The sequence below is a fragment of the Podarcis muralis genome, chromosome 16, assembly GCF_964188315.1.
Source record: "Podarcis muralis chromosome 16, rPodMur119.hap1.1, whole genome shotgun sequence".
Lineage (NCBI taxonomy): Eukaryota > Metazoa > Chordata > Lepidosauria > Squamata > Lacertidae > Podarcis > Podarcis muralis.
Window position 1 is genome coordinate 37754553 of NC_135670.1, and position 17155 is coordinate 37771707.

Genomic DNA, 17155 nt, shown 5'->3' on the forward strand with positions numbered 1-17155 from the left:
TAGTCAGCTCTGTGGGGTATATTTTAAGAGAACAGTGCCCAACAGGCAGCTCTGAACAGCCCTGGATCTATTTTTTTACCAAAATGACTTTTTGTACATCTGACTGCAGGAAGGTGACCTAGTTCTCTGGTTGATATGCAACTCATGTCTGCCTTGTAGTAATACTGACTGGGATTCCTTCCTTCCATGGATGTATAGCTTTCTATCTGCTAAAGACACCCACCCACCCCTCAGTAGTCTGTGCTGGGGACAGTTTAGGAGCTTGGCCTTCCTGGCTCCCCAATCCCATGGGCTGCTTCAGCCAGGCGCGAAAGAAAAAAGTCAATGCCAGATAACAAAATGTTTTATTAAGTCAACAGCCATTGTTCAGAATGTTAGGGGTATGCTACATTCTCTTTATGTATGTACTCCCTGAACAAGGACTTGATCAGCTGATTTTCTGCACCTTATCTTTAAAAAAGATCTTTTCTAAAAATAAAGCCATATTATCTTGCTCCCTTCTGAAAAATAAAGTATGAAAGTCATACATTCTGTCTTGGCTGGAGACTGAATGGTACTCCATCCCACTCAGTCTCAGAGCCTTCCCAGTTACTTAGTTCCCACAAACATTAAAATTTACTCTTGTGCGCACAAGCTTTACACTATCTGCTTTTGAGAAGCAAAACAGCAATACCTGCCTACTGTGCAACGAAGGAACTTTTTAACTCCTTGTTAAGACATTCTGGGCCAGACTGACAGGATTGCCATTCTTCCTACAGAGGTGAGGCAGGACTTTAGGAAGAGGATCAAGACTTTTATCAAAATATTGCTATGTTGTTTCAGGTTTTTCCCCTCACGGCTCAAATTCAGTAAGGTTCTAATAGTAAAGTATTTGGTACTGTGTAACCCCAAGAATGGGAGTAATGTGTTTCTTTCAACCTGATCCTAGAGCTGAAGCTTCACATTTCTATACTCCTTTCCACTAGATATGCTTTAGCTATGTCTTCTAGGAAACTGGAATGAACGTATTCTGCAAAAAAAAAACCACTGAAATAGCTGTTCAGTAAACTTGGTAGTGCTTCTGAACAAAGGAAGTCATGATTCCTATTAAGGATTTGTTTTCTCTGAAGAAACCTTTCTACTTGGCCGTTCTATTACTCCATACTCATTTCATCGTAGGAAATTTCTAACATGTTAGAACTTATGAATAATCAAAACTGAATGGGTCACCTTAGAAGCAAGTATGGGGTAGGGTAGCTTTAGGTACTATGATTAAGGCTACTGCGCTTCATTGGGTACATGTGGAATTGGGACTAGAGCCCCATTGCCTGAATAAGAAACATTCACCAATCTGTCTGCTTGAGATGGGTGTGAGTGGTACATTTGAGGGTCCATTTGCATTTCATTTAACGTTTAAAGGACTGCAGCTAACTATTCCTTGGGATGGTACACTTACTTTTAAATGCACTTGGGCATCATCACTCCTGCTGCTTGCTAGAAAGGCAGCACCCTACTTCCTGGCCCTTCCACTGGGTAACGTGCCATATTCTTCAGAAGAGAGCAATGAGTAATGCTAGATTTGCTGCTGCATGTTAGATTCAACCAGTTTCTGGTTTTATCCAGGTAACACAGCTCTATTCTTAACAAGGCATCTGTCTGCCTGAGCAGAAGTACATTGGTCAAGCTCCTAAGCTTCTGTTCAGGATGCTATGAATTTTTGGAACTGAGGCCTACTATGGGGCATCCAGACACGACTACCGTGGTCTGTGCCTCACCCCCAGAGAAAGCGCACTGAGAAGCCTCTGGTTTTGGTCTCCCACATTCATGACTTGAAGACGTGCACGGCTCTTACAACATACTGTCGGCAGATGGGACATTCGCTCATTCGCTTGCCGCATTTCGTGCAGGTGACCATGTGGCCGCACTCCAAAAGCACGCAATCAATCACTGCGTCCATGCAGATCCTGCAGAGGTTGTCGTCCTCATCATTCAGTTGAGGTTTCTCCCCCACTGCGAAGAACCAACAGAACCCATGTTAGAGAGGGAGGCATGCCATGACATAGGTCTTTCCAATTAGTAACCCCACACAAAGAGCCAAGCTGCTTTAGTGCAGACTTGTTTATGCTAGACAAAGAAGCAATATTATAACTGCAACTTTAAAGCAGCGTGGAACTGTAGTTCTACACTGATGATCCATTTTTTGCATTAACAAAACATCAGGGCAGCCCCGAAGATGAAGGGCAAAGAGAGCTGTAACAATATGCAACATGCCCACCCCCAAACAAGTAGAGAATAAGTACACCTACAAGTCCTGTGATTTGCTTCATTCTCCCTGTAGAGCCTGCTCACTTTTTCCACCAGCTCCCATTTTTCACAGCATCCCGAGTAGTTGACAAAGTTGCGAGCAAGTATTTCCTTCAGCTGGCGAACATTTAGCCCTTCAATATCATCCAGGCTTGAAATATCAGATAGTGAGGCTCTTGCACGCTTCCTGGACTGCCCTGGGGTCTAAAATTCATAAGACGTCTATTAGCAAAGAAGCAGGCGGCATTAACTCTGTTTGCCTAATGGGGAAGGGGAGGCCTGGCACACATTAAATATGCATTTGTTTTAGAATGTTTCCAAGTCTTAAATTATTTTAAGAATTTTCATTTACGAATCTTGTATCGCTATATCAAATTAGGAAGTTCATTCTCTTTTTTTTTAGTGACTGCAAGACCTAAATTTCACCGGGTGATTCACTTCTTACCTGCTCTGCATTTTCCTCCTCTTCACCAAGGTTTGCCAAGAGTCTCTCACTTTGTCCCTACACCCACAAGAGTATAAGCAAAATCCATATTAGGGCAATACCTTTAACAAAAGATTCCCAAATAGCATGCAAGCTTTTCGATTCTCCAAGTTTTTCATCTAGGCTAGATGTTAAAAGCAGCACAGGGGCAGGGGAGAGAAGAGTTGGCTGTTGGCAGCGCCACTGATTTTGCGGTAGTGGAGGAAGAGATCTTGCCAATTGCTCCACTAGGTAGGACTTTGCAAATTAGAAAAATGTCCATCCTAGAGTGGGACAGCACTCTTAACAGTTCCTTTCTGGCTAGCTCTTGACAGGCAGGGCTTCAACAGGTTTGTTTGCTATCTTGTGCCACAGTCAAAGGCAAGCCTCATTCCTCCCTTCTTTTCTATCTATTCTGACTACCTATGTGGAAAGCAACACGATGGCCAAAAACAGTAACAATGTGAAAAAGCTTTATGGAATAATTCAAAACATCAGAAGTAACAAACTGAAGTCTCTGAACGTCCTTAAATGAATCACGGTGCCGGACTTTATGCAGCGGAGAGCAAGCTGTGAAGCTTTGTATGATCAGCAAATGTCCAATTCTGATGTCCAAACTCTGAACAGTGTTTCCGGATGGCAACTACTGTTTTGTTCAGTTCTTCATCAGCCAATTAGTTCAACAAACACTCGTATGAGCACTGTTCCAGAGTATCATTCATTTTCATGTATATTATATCAATTCTAAAAAAGATTGGTTAATGAGAAAATTATACATCTTTCTACTTACAAGTTTTTGTTGAACTAATTGGCTGGTGAACTGAACAAAACAGTAGTTGCTATCCGGAAACGCTGTTCAGCAGAGTTCAGAACTGGACATTTGACGATTATACAAAGCTTTACAAGCTTGGTCTCCGCTGGGTAAAGTCTGGCACCGTGACTTATTCAAGGACTTTCAGAGACTTCAGTGTGATAGTTTTGATGTTTTGCATTATTCCATAAAGTTTTCTATACTGTAATTGTTTCTGGCCATCCTGTTGCTTTCGATATTGCTGAGTTACATTTTTTGTTTACTTACTACTTACTACCTATGTGGAAAAGCAGAGAAAGAGTGAAGCCCTCTCTGGTGACTTGGATGAGATGGATAAGCAAGAGTAGCAGGGGAACCTGGCAGAAAGCTGTGTGTCACCCATCATGATTTTCTAGTAAACATTAGCTGGATCTGATTGTCCTTGGTGGCACACATGCATAGTGCCACAGACAAGGAAGCACTTTCGTGGGCTCCAATGGGTCATTCTGTCATTTCAGGAGGTTCGCCACAAGTGGAGGCTGTTGTTCCCAGCACCTCTGAAGGGCCAGGAAATTTGCGAGTGGGAAGATGCAAGTCTCATGGGCTGGTGGATTCAGCACAGAGACCACTTTGCACAAAGGAAAGCATGTATATATAAAGTATGTATACCACCTGATTGCAAGAAAACCTCAAAGCAATTTACAAAAAGAAAAAAAAAAACCATTTAGGATTATCAATACAAGACAATTAAAAACATTCAAAAGATAATTAAAATCAACAGTAAGCTAAAAAGATTAAAGAGAGAACTTTCTACAAAACAAAATTTTTTTAAACAGGGATTTATCATGATAAGTTCAATATTCAAATCCGCCTCTGATCTTAGTCTTAAGATAGAATGGGAGCAAACATTCAAATAAAGGCATTTAGGTGCTATGTCGATATTAGGTTGCATCACAGCCTGCTGAGAACAAGAAACATAACAATAGTTGACACCCTGTCCCAATTTCTGGAACTACAGAAACTGACTGCTACAATTCCTCTTTCTCTCCTCCAGATTACCACCACCTCCTCTGCCAGCAAGAGAAAAACACATGGATGCATTTTGCTATCTGTACTGTAATTAAGATGCAGAGCCAGAGGATCAGCTTCCAGGCCAAGCTCCACCCCTATTCCACCCTAGGGTACAGAGGGGCAGAAAGAGCCCAATTGCCCCACCCAATACTACCATACCTGTATCTGTAATTCATTTCCTGTGCTCTCATGCCTATGTGCGAAGTCTCCCTGAGAGGACGATACAGAAGCTGACAGAGAAATAGGATGTGTAGAAAAACTAGAAGTCTGTGATCGTGCTGAATACAAGCTGCTAGTGTCTGTATCCTCTTCAGAAGCCAATCCATGATGGCACAGTACAAGATCTACCAAGTCTTCCTTTTCTCGACAAGTATCTGTAGGGATATTTCGAAGTATCAGGTACTGACGCAAATCTTTGACTTTCAAACGCATTAGCTGCGGACGCTGGAATGCTGTCTCCTGCAACAACTGACATGTGGCGCATCTTCGGAGGGTCTCTTGCAAGACTGAACACATGGAGCAGAAATCCTTCTTGCACTCACAACAGACATGCTAAGTGCACACACAGAGGAGAAACAAGCCAGAAGAACGTTAACACAATTGTCACCAGTACCTAGACATCTTCTTTCCTCCAAGCACTATTTACATACACTTTAAGAAACCCACAAATACATCAAGCGGATTCAGAACACAGAAATATTGGGATTTACAATGTATACTACAAGCTGAGCCAGACTTCTTTCCTTGCCCCTGTCCAGCAATAGGCTTTTTGGGCCAAAGACTGGGGGTGGGGGAAGGCAGAGACATACAGCCCTCAAGTGACGGAAAGTGCTATATACTCACCCTTTTTCTGAACACAGAGAATGTGAGGCCACAAGATTTACAGACTAGATTAGATCCCCCTGCTGCTGAAGAGGTATACACGGTGAAGTCTGTACTGGGTGCAAATCTAAAGGGATTTGCTCCACCCCCAAATCCAGGTTGTTGGCCACGAACAGCTCCTGTCCCCATGACTTCATTCAACAACCCACAACAGGAAGCCCACATGGATGTCGCTCCCGCCTGTAAGACACAAACAGAAGCCAAGGTGGTCAGCTAGTAATTCTCCTGAATTGAGGAGCCTCTCCTGACCATAAGGAAAACAAACACACCTCTCTCAGTGCTAAACTTGTGGTAGTGCTAACATCATGAGAGCCACATAACCAAAGAAGAAAACAGAGTATCCCTGCTACAGATAGGCTACCTTGAGGAAAGGAATTGGGATTACCCTTAACAAAACAGCAAAAACTGCATATTTGTTGCACAGGAAGCCTATTTTCAAAAGGGCCCCAGCTCTGCAGAAAGCATTCTGGAAGAAGTACTTTGTTTTGTTTCTGTAGCAGTCATTCTAGGAGCACAGTACACCATTTCCAGAATGTTGGCAACTGAACAATTGTCATGATAGATGTAGAAAAAGGAGAAAACCTGTTTCAGTCCCACTGCACAAATTGAGAGAGACTAGTCCAGCAACACCTAGACAGCAAAACTAGCAACTATCAAAACCATCTTTTCCTTTTTTATTTTAAGAAAAATGCACACCACCTTTGTTCCCTTGTCCTCATAATCCTATCTATAATTTATAACCTGCACTTCTCACTTCAAAAGTTCAAGAAAGCTACATAAAGCTATAGTTCAGTGATAAAGTTCATCTTTGTTTAGATTTTTCCTTATTTTTCCGTGTATAACTCGCCCCTGTGTATAACACGACCCCTATTTTTTGGGACTCAAAATTGAGGAAATGGGGGAAGATTGCACAAGTTGTTGAGCTTTTTTTTTGGGGGGGTGCCGACAATCGCTCACCTGACGCTGCCAATCGCACTCATCCACGAATCGTATGCCCGCTCGCTGCCAGCAGCCGACAATCACACGACCAATTGCCACAGCAGCCAATCGCCAGCAGACCTGGCCACAGCAACCATTCACACACACACCCCAACGCCGCTGACAATCTCCTGCTCGAGGCAGCAAGACGACCCCAAATTTTTAGCATTGCTTTTTAATAAAAAAAAACCTTGTCTTAGACACGGAAAAATATGGTATGCCCACAGAACATCTGACCTCTAAACTGGAACAAAAGACCATATTTGTGGTGGTGCATCAGGCCAGGTTAAAAACATTGTGTGCTGCATCCAATATGATTTCTCATCATACAATTCACATAAAAATATATTCCTTTATTCACTTACGAATTTTCTAGAAGGTCAATCAGAGGACTTTTAAATTAGACAATAGTTAAGTTTGTTACTAGAGGATAGTTTTATATGAACCAGCAGTGAGAAAGTTATGGGCTACTTTTTTGACCCAACATAATGTCAACTAAGGCACACGGGTGGCACTGTGGGTTAAACCACAGAGCCTAGGACTTGCTGATCAGAAGGTCAGCGGTTCGAATCCCCACGACAGGGTGAGCTCTTGTTGCTCGGTCCCTGCTCCAGCCAACCTAGCAGTTCGAAAGCACGCCAGTGCAAGTAGATAAATAGGTACTGCTCCAGCGGGAAGGTAAACAGCGTTTCTGTGCGCTGCTCTGGTTCGCCAGAAGCTGCTTAGTCATGCTGGCTACATGACCCCGAAGCTGTACGCCGGCTCCCTCGGCCAATAAAGCGAGATGAGCGCCGCAACCCCAGAGTCGGCCACGACTGGACCTAATGGTCAGGGGTCCCTTTACCTTTACTTTAATGTCAACTACCAAGCAGATTTTTTTAAAAATCTAAATGAATTGGAGAACTTTACCAAATTAAGTTTTGATCATTTGATTAACTGTGTGCCAGGTAATATAGCTTTTCTGAAGGGGGGGGGGGGAGAGAGAGAGAGAGAGAGAGAGAGAGAGAGAGAGAGAGAGAGAGAGAGAGAGACACGGATGTACATACATACACTGCCTTTCCCCCTAATGGGACTCAAAAGGAGTTTACAGGTAAAAAAACCAGATAAAAACAGAAAAATCAAGGTTCCTGGACCATTCTCATTATTCCTTCATCTAAACCTCCTCTCTTCGATTTAACTGTGCCCGTCTTTCAGAATGCATAGTCTCATTTGTGTGTCCCATTAAGCACCCAGCTTACTTTTCAAGGAACAGCCACTTTCTCTGCTAGACATCTAGACTAGAGATGACTGAGACTGATTTCACTGAGAAAAGCAAAGAATGAATGGTGCTTGCACACTTAATACTAGAGCCCTGGGTACCAAACTGATTCCAGGGGACAGCATCGCTTGATGGATCACAGTTGATGCCAAAAGGGCTAAAATCCCATCTAAAATGGCATCTGGCATTCTGCTAAGAAGCACCATGCTCTTCTCAGCAACATTTACATAAGCCGAGTTTGCAAGATCAGAATATAGTATTTAAGCTAATAACTATTTTAGCAAAAGAAAATGTGTGTGAAAAACTGCCAGCATATAAACCCGGGGGGAAAAGACACAGCAAGTCAGGCAACCAACTTCCTGTTTCTTCCTAGACTTTTATTTTACACACAGTAGTTATTGTCTTGAAGGATGTGTTAAGTTAACCATTCCAATGTAACTCAAACATCCCAGCACTTTCCAAGGCAACATTTAAGACTGAGGGCATAATTGGTTGGAAATGCATCCTATGAAATGCAGGTAGGTTACAGCTGAGCGTATACTTGCTATAAGTAGTACCCATCTGCTGAAGTGAGGTTTGCACAAGAAAACACTATTAATGGATTGGGCCCTGAACTGGTATTGCCTATACTACAAACCATTGTGTGAGTTTAAATAAACTCTTCTAACAAGACCACATCAAAATAAGCTGCATCACAATCCATGGGTAGACACAACAAAATAAAAGAGTAAGTGTGGTGATGGACATTTTTGACAGGTAGGAAAAGAGGGATGTTTCAGTTACCTCAGCTATGTAATTTTACAAGGCTATAAAAATGCCAGAAACCTAAACATTTCATATTATTTTCCTAGCTATGATCCCAGGAATCAAAAACGTATCTTAATATTGTGTAAATGCACACGCAAGTACACACACTAAACAAAGTGAACTGTTAGCTCCCGAAAGGTTGTGAGATTTAGAAAAGAGATTTAAATTAATCACATTTAAGTTTGGGCTCTTTTCTTATTTCTGAGCCAAAGCAGTAGAATTCAAACAGAATTAATACAGATCATGACTTATAGCCAAGAAGAAAGAACCTGACTATATCTAAGTGTTTTGAGATGAGGTCCCTTTGAACTTCATGACAGAGCAAGGTATTTAGTTAAACTGAACACATTATAACTCTTGCACAGTTCACTTAATTTTTATTTTATTTTAGTTAAAAGCACCCAATTTTTGTGGTAGTTTGATGCAAAGGTATTGGACTCTTATACTTTCCAAAGGCCAGGATTAGCCCTTCCAATACAATGACAAGAACATGTGCCAGATGAATACACAAAATACTGTAACATATATTCTATGAAAAACTTGTACTATAAGTGTAGCCCTATATAGAGCACATTGCAATAATGCAAGCCAAAGATTACCAACATACAGACATCAGTAGCAAGGCTATCCCAGTTCAGAAATGGTCAAAGCTGGTAAACTGCACTTCTAACCACTGAGGTCAGCTGTGCCTCTACCAACATAGATGGATCCTCAAACTATAAACTTGTGGTACAGTGTCTCAGAAGCCAAACATTTTGGTTTTCGAACACCGAAAACCCGGAAGTACTTGCTTCCGTTTTCAAACATGCCTCGGAAGTCAAACGGCTTCTGCTGCGTGTTTTTCCATTTTTCCAATTGAACTTGCAGCCAGCCCTTTGCGCCTTGGTATTTGAACGTTTCGGAAATCAAATGGTCTTCCAGAACAGATTACATTTGAGAACTGAGGTACCACTGTACTTATAGTTGTTGCACCACAACCCTCTCAATCACCTTTCCCAAAAAGGGGATTTGCAATCGGGAGGTAGTTGTCACAAAGCAATGGGTTTTGATAACTTCCACTGGACATTTTACAATAAAGTGCAGTGAACGCTAATGTAGCAACAAAACTGCTGTAGAGGGGCTCAAGTGCCTTGCAAACAAGTCACTGTGGGCTTCCAAAGAGTCTAAAATTCCATTCCCTATAGATACTGTATTAACAAGCCCCAGATAATACAAAAAGCTCAACTGGGCAGCTACTTGAAGATGCGACGGAGACAGAGAAGTGGGCCTTCTTCACACCACACAGCAGCCACAATTATAATCTTAAAGAGCAGTGCACATAGGCTGGTGGGCACAGCACAAGAGCAACCAAGAACCCAGGAATTCCATGAAGGCATTTTTATCAGAAACCCATTTGCTGAGGTGTGGCTCTTTATCCTAGTTGCTATAATAGCCAATTATATCATTTCTGTACATATTTTACTGGATTTTACATACTTCTTCTAAACTGTGATGTTGTATACCGTTGGAAACTTTTCTTAAAAAGTGAAAGCAAAAATGAAAGATCTTGTCAGGCTTCTTAACAAACCTGTAAAGGAGACGCAGCACTGTTACATCAAAAGCTGCAGGAAGCTTAAAAACAAGCTACACAGGACAGGGCAAATGGGATTAAATTCCAAAGACGGGCTTTAGATGAGCCACCCTCAAGAGTTACCCAAGGACTCAGTGTTCTCCTGCCCTCTGGCAAGATTTAGATAATTTCTCTTACGTATACTTAAGCCAAATTTAAAAGGGGTTGATGGAATGTTAATCAGGCAAGCCTTTGGGACATCCAAGTTCCACCAACTCCACATACTTATATTTTGCCCAATATTAAAAAACTGGGAGAAGGTGCCTATAGGCTACCAGGAATCAACAGCAATTGAAAGAGGAAAGGAGGTAGAGATGAGATATTCTTCTGTTGCAACCTCCTTAGTGAGCAGGACTGTAATTATCTACAGATTAAAGTCCAAATTCCTAAGACTCTGATGCTGGTTGTCCACCAACAAGTTGTTCTCTTTTTGAGATGGGTATACCTATGAAATTATCTTATATCAATTCAGTAATATTTGCATTCAAGTCTGACTCAGGTACTGGAAGGTGGTGGGCCTTTATCTCTTGCAAAAACCACTTAAATGGAAGCACATTCCTATGTTCTTCTGCTAATCCAGAGCAGCTATTCACCTCTGGCACCAAACTTGGATTAGACCTGTCTTCATCCAAAACATTATGATTAAACAACACAATCCATGGCTCTTGGCTCTACAGAACAATGCTAATGAAGGTGTATAACTTTGCAAAAAACCCAGAGGTGAAAAACTACATGTGTAACATGGAGCGTAAGCACTACCCCTGCAGGATTCAAGAAAAATCTCAAGTTTTGTCCTCATCACCACATGGTGCATGCACTTAGTTGGCACCAAGATGTTTAGGAACAGTAAGAGCTGTTCAGCAGTGGAACAGACTGCAACGAGAGGTGGTGGACTCTTCTTCCTTTGAGGTTTTAAACAGGTTGGATGGCCATCTGTTATGGATGTTTTAGCTGAGATTCCTGCATTGCATGCAGTTGGACTAGATGACCCTTGGGATCCCTTCCAACTCTAAGATTCTATGATTCTATAATCCAACTGCCAGGTTTTTTTTGGGGGGGGGGCAGTTTCCTCCTCCAGTTGCCACCCCCACAGCACCTGCAAAATCATTTGGCCCCAAGAAAAAAGCAGTAATAGATTCTTCCAAACAAATTTCCCTTTCCATTTTATTCTAATGTATTAATTGATAGTTATTATTGCAATGATCTTATGTAAACTGCTTTATGAGGTCACCCTGAAAAATGGTATAGTATATAACTACCTTAAATAAATAGTACATTAACACAACAGCAAAACAGGAAATCACACAGCAGGGGGAAAAGAATTTCCCTTTGCTAAGAGAAGCTCTGGAGCCCTTTGCTCCAGAGAAGCTCTGGAGCCAACACAGAAAAAGCTCTGCTCCTCAGAGATAACACACTTATTGGGCTAGGAAACATAACCGGGACGTTGGCTTCATGGGCAGATCCTAACACACTAGGTGGGTAAATATTATATGGGAAAGGTGCTTCTAAAGCTGCTGGGGGGCAAGATATTATAGGGCTTTTAAGGTCAAAAGAAACACCTTGAACTGGGCTCAAAACAAACAGAAAAGATGCACACAGCTCTCATCAACAGACACCTGTGAACAAAGAGTCAGAACAGGAGCATTCTGTTTATTACATGTACAACAGTTTATAAATAACAATTCCACCCACTCCTTCCCTCGAGTTCAGCCCACCCTATTTTAACTTTTACAACAAATGTAACAGAGTTTTATAGTACCTTGAAGTGGCACTTTGGCTCACTGTTTAGTTTCTCTCTTTACCTCGGTGTTATGCATGTGTTAGGGCTGCAACATTTAAACTGGTTAATAATTAAGAATATTTGATCAAATAAGAACATACCACAATTCATTTGGCAGTCCTTTTTTAAGTTGTTGATTTTGCTAGTACAGAAATTATAAAAAATGGTGACAGGCAGGTGGCACTTTAAAGAAGAGTGCTCCTCTTTTTCCTGCACACAGGAGGGAACAGATTGAATTCCCATTCCCTCCTCTGCTGGATTCCAGCAAGCCACTAACTTCTGTGGGCTTATTTAAACACTGTTATATTCACGTGCACATTTATTCATACTTAATTGATCAGCTAATACATATTTGATTATTTGGTTAACAGTGAAATCCTGTGCATGTTTACTCAAAAGTAATGTTGTGTTCAGTGGTATGTACTCCCAAATAAACATGCACTCTCTGATTTCTTTAATCAGCTGAACAGCCCTTGTGTGTATATATCATATACTACACACACAGGATACTTATTACATTTATATGAGTGGATTTTCTAGAACCTTGATTTTATCTTGCTTTCTGCTGCTATTTTAAACTGGCTTTCCTTATTAAGGTTTTTTTTTTTTTTTTTTAGATTAATAAGAAATCACAGATTGCATTATCTTTCTCTATTATGCTGATCTTATGTACACCTTGTATTTTTTTTTAGAAAAAAGGCAGAGTATAAAGAGGTGCTAAAAATATATCTGAGGAGAAAACTTCCTGTGTGGGATGAAGTAAGTTCTGGTCCACAACCCATTCTGTCACAACAAGACTGCATTCCTACACATGCACTTCCTTGGGAATAAACGCCACCAAAACCATTGATTTACTACTTCCAACTAAACATGCATAGAGTCAGCCTACATTGGCCTGTGCCAACCTGGTGCTAATTCAAAACACCAGGTTGGCAAAGGCTGGAATCCTACACAAATACTTCCCAGTAAATGGGCAGCAATTCTGCACACAGACATTCATCTGGGAGTAATCCCCACTAAACCCAGTAAAATGAGGCTACAATTCTGTTTTTTTTTTAAAAAGATATTTATTAAGATTTTCAAAGTATTACAAAATGAAAAAAGAAAAATACAAAATAAAAATAGTTAAAAGCAATTCCATCTTTCCATTACTTATCTTTCATTTTTTTGTATTCCAGTTCAATTTGTTAGTTCAGCAAATCCTTTCCCTCTTTATTTATCCTAGTCTTTAATCTTAAAATATTATAACATTAAATTTTTGCCTGTTAATAATCCATTTTTTCATATTCCTTATAGCATTATAGCTAAAAACCACTTAACTTCTTATCCAACATCATTCTAACATTCATTAATTTTACAGTATTTCTGTAAGTAGACTTTAAACTTTTTCCAATCTTCTTCCACCGACTCTTCTCCCTGGTCTCGGATTCTGCCGGTCATTCCACCAATTCCATATAGTCCATCACCTTCATCTGCCATTCTTCCAGAGTGGGTAGATCTTGTGTCTTCCAATACTTTGTGATAAGTATTCTTGCTGCTGTTGTGGCGTACATAAAAAAAAAATCTATCCTTCTTTGACACCAATTGGCCGACCATGCCCAGGAGAAAGGCCTCTGGTTTCTTCAGGAAGGTATATTTAAATACCTTTTTCATTTCATTATATATCATCTCCCAGAAAGCCTTAATCCTTGGGCACGTCCACCAAAGGTGAAAGAATGTACCTTCAGTTTCTTTAAATTTCCAACATTTATTATCGGGCAAATGATAGATTTTTGCAAGCTTGACTGGTGTCATGTACCACCTGTATATCATTTTCATAACATTCTCTCTTAAGGCATTACATGCCGTAAACTTCATACCTGTGGTCCATAACTGTTCCCAGTCAGCCATCATAATGTTATGTCCAACATCCTGTGCCCATTTAATCATAACAGATTTCACTGTTTCATCCTGAGTATTCCATTTCAACAGCAAGTTATACATCCTTGACAAAGTCTTAGTTATGGAATCTAACAATTCTGTTTCCAATTTTGATTTTTCCACCTGGAATCCAAATGAGGCTACAATTCTGTAACCACCTAACCTGGGAGTAAGCTCAGATCTGGGCAGATCCACACCAGTGTCAGAAACTCAAATATATAAGCTAATTGCCAAACGGCAGCTTAAACCTAGGCTATGGTTATGTAGCTCATGAGGTGACCTTGGGGCCGTCACAGCCTCTTAACCGACCTCACAGAGTCATTGTAGGGATTAAATAAGATGGGGCTGAACCGTGTACCGTATTTTTCGCCCTATAGGGCGCACTTTTTCCCCTCCAAAAATGAAGGGGAAATGTGTGTGCGTCCTATGGAGCGAATGCAGGCTCCTTGGCTTCAGCGATAGCAACGCGAAGCCTCCGAAGCCTGCTCCGGAGGCTTCGCGTTGCTTTCGCTGAAGCCAGGAGAGTCTGCTCTTTGAGGCTGGCGGTGGGGGAAAGCAGCGCTTCCCCCCACTGCTAGCCCCACAAGCTAGGGGGGCACCGGGAAGGCGCGCGACGCCTTAGCGCTGATCCCCGACCCGGCTTTGAGGCTAGTGGTGGGGGAGCGCAGCGCTTCCCCCATCGCCAGCCCCAGAGGATGGGGGGCAGCGGGAAGGCGAGTGACGCCTTCACACTGCTCCCCGACCCCACTTTGAGCTGCACACTCTTTAAAGGCTGCACGGCTCTTGGGGGCTTTTCCCGAAGGAGGGAGAAGGGACTGACTGGCTGAGTCAGTCCCTTCTCCCTCCTGTGGGCTTTTGCGGGAGATGGGGGAATTCCCCCACCTCCCGCAAAAGCACCCAGAAGCCGTGCACTTTTTAAAGGCTGCGCGGCTTCTGCCGGCTTTTCTATGAGGTGGGGGAATTCCCCCACCTTGCAGAAAAGCCTGCAAGAGCCGCCCAGCCTTTAAAGAGCGCGCAGCTCTTGGGGGCTTTTCCCCAAGGAGGGAGAAGGGACTGACTGGCTGAGTCAGTCCCTTCTCCCTCCTGTGGGCTTTCGCGGAAGGTGGGGGAATTCCTCCACCTCCCGCAAAAGCAAGGAGGTGTCCTGTCCGCTGCTCCCAGAGCTGCGGGGGGGGGGGGAATCATATTTTTTCCCTTGATTTCCCCCCTGAAAACTAGGTGCGTCCTATGGGCCGGTGCGCCTTATAGGGCGAAAAATACGGTACTCCTTGGAGAAAAAGGTGGGATATAAATGAAATACATTAGCTCTCGTGCTTATCTGCTTAAGAAAGCTGGAGGGGCCAGTCAGATGGAGATATCAGTCGCCAACCTGGCACCTAGAGATCTCCAGAGAGTCGCAATTGGACCTGCGCCAGTCACAAATGCACCTGGCATCTGGGGAATTGCTTACACTGATCCACACCATACAAATAAAACATATCCCACACCCATTATCCCCCCTCCAAATAATTCTGGAAACTGTAGCTTGTTAAGGGTGTTGTGAATTGTATTTCAGTTCCCAGGATTCTTCAAGGGAAGTCCATGGGATTTAGATGTGTGGCAAATGTGCTTTTAAATTTTATTTTATTTGTTTCATAAAATTTATATACTGCTTGATTGTAAAAAAAAAACCCTCAAGTGTTTACAAAACATAAACCAGTAAAATTAAGAAAAAATCACAACCATACTTTAAAGTTAAAATACTAAAGCAGATCAAAATTACCTAAATTTTCTAAACAACTACATAGGCGATAATGTTTCTAGCAGGTGCCAAAGAGAGCAGTGAAGCTGCCTGCTTGATCTCAATAGGCAGCAAGTTCCAAAGTGTAGGTGCTGCCATACTAACAAGGTCTTACAAATGTGGAACAAGTATTACATGTCACCCATAGCAGTGTCAATTCCACCTACTGAAGCAGTCAAGTGGGCACATGTTGGGTAAGGCGATCTCTTAGGTAAACCAGTCCCAAGCTGCTAAGGACTTTCTATGCTAATAGTAACACCTTGACCTTGGCCAAGTAGCAAATTGGCAACCAATGCAGAGCACAGGTGAGGTATGCCTCCGTCCTGTCAGCACTTGCGCGGCAGCATTCTGCACTCACTGCAGCTCAAGGGAAGCCCCACAGAGAATGCACTGCAGTAATCCAGTCCTGATGGTGCAGATCTGTGCTACGCTGTACACAGGACAGACCCACTGAAATCAGTGGAGTTAGGTAAGCCACAGCTAATTGAAGTCAGTTTATTATGTGTCTCCTCCAAGAATGACTTCCTCAGGAAAAAAACATTTAAGAAAAAACCAGCCCTGGTGGATACAGCCCAGAGAGACCTCCTCCTCTGCGCGCGCTTGTGTGTGTGTCCCCTGGGGGTCTCTGCAGGCGCTGGAAAGCCCCCAAAGGCACACACACTCCCATTGTATCCCGAGCCAAACGGAGGCCAAAGATCTATCTGGATTATGTTGTCACAGACACCCGAGTAAACATGCCGTAGGAGCGCGCTGTCAAAGTCTTCTGGAGGCGCCACAGGACTCCCGGGATTCTGCCGGATAAAGGGGCCCCCACCCCCCTCCTCCCGGGGGGCAGCAAGGCGCCCTTTTAACCCCCCCCCCCCATTGACAGGCGAGCGCGCGGGGGGGGGGGAAAGGCTGTTACCGTTACTTCGTCGCCTTCAAGAAAAGGCTCCGCCCCTGGCCAGCCCCGCCTCTTCCCTGGCTGCCCCCTCCAAAATGGAAGACAACCCCCCTTCCCTCAAAAAAACACCCCCCACCTACCTGCCTCCCCACCTTAACTCCCCCCCCCCACTTTTCAGGGTGCCCCTCAAACCTCCCCCCCCTCCCCGGGTCGCACCTTCATGGCCGCTTCGGCGCCTCCTTCCTTCGCCTCAGCGGAGACGGTCTAGCGGGGGAGGGGCGCCTGCCTCCCCAACGGTCTCCCTCGCGCCGCCGCCTTGGTATGCGCATGCGCCGCGCACCCCCCCCCCTTCCGCGGAGAAGGGCCTGGCGCCGGGACCACCCACCAAGCCGAGCTCGGGAGGGGCCAGGGAAGGACTCGGCTCGCCTCCCCAACAAGCGCCACCCCGCCTCCCCATTGGCTGCCCTCGGAGCCCAATCAAAGGTGTCCGCTCCGCAGCGCCACCAATCAGAGGGAGGACGTTCCATTTCCCCTTCCACTGAAAGGGGAGATTAAGAGCAGGGGCGGAGGAAGAGTCTATATTCCACTGGGAGAGGGGGGGGGAGGAAAGAGGAAGCAATGGCTATGACGTCACAGCTCATTCTTTTCTAA

General features: G+C 43.4%; 1 protein-coding gene across 1 annotated transcript; it reads right to left on the bottom strand.

Annotated features, from left to right (window-relative positions):
- Positions 1-325: 325 nt before the first annotated feature.
- Positions 326-16908, bottom strand: RNF34 (ring finger protein 34). The gene is made up of 6 exons (XM_028709296.2): positions 16721-16908; positions 5451-5669; positions 4767-5159; positions 2729-2785; positions 2286-2487; positions 326-1989 (listed from the first exon to the last, which is right to left on the bottom strand). The coding sequence occupies exons 1-6, from the start codon at positions 16724-16726 to the stop codon at positions 1802-1804; spliced, it is 1065 nt and encodes a 354-aa protein (XP_028565129.2). The 5' UTR covers positions 16727-16908; the 3' UTR covers positions 326-1801.
- Between the last annotated feature and the right edge of the window lie 247 nt (positions 16909-17155).

Bases quoted from the DNA above. Each gene is read 5' to 3' on its own strand.
- RNF34 (XM_028709296.2), bottom strand. The intron at 2,786-4,766 runs GTATGGTAGTAT...TTGTGGGTGTAG, and splicing joins GAAATGAATTACAGATACAG to GGACAAAGTGAGAGACTCTT. The intron at 1,990-2,285 runs GTAGGTGTACTT...GGTTCTTCGCAG, and splicing joins TGAAGCAAATCACAGGACTT to TGGGGGAGAAACCTCAACTG.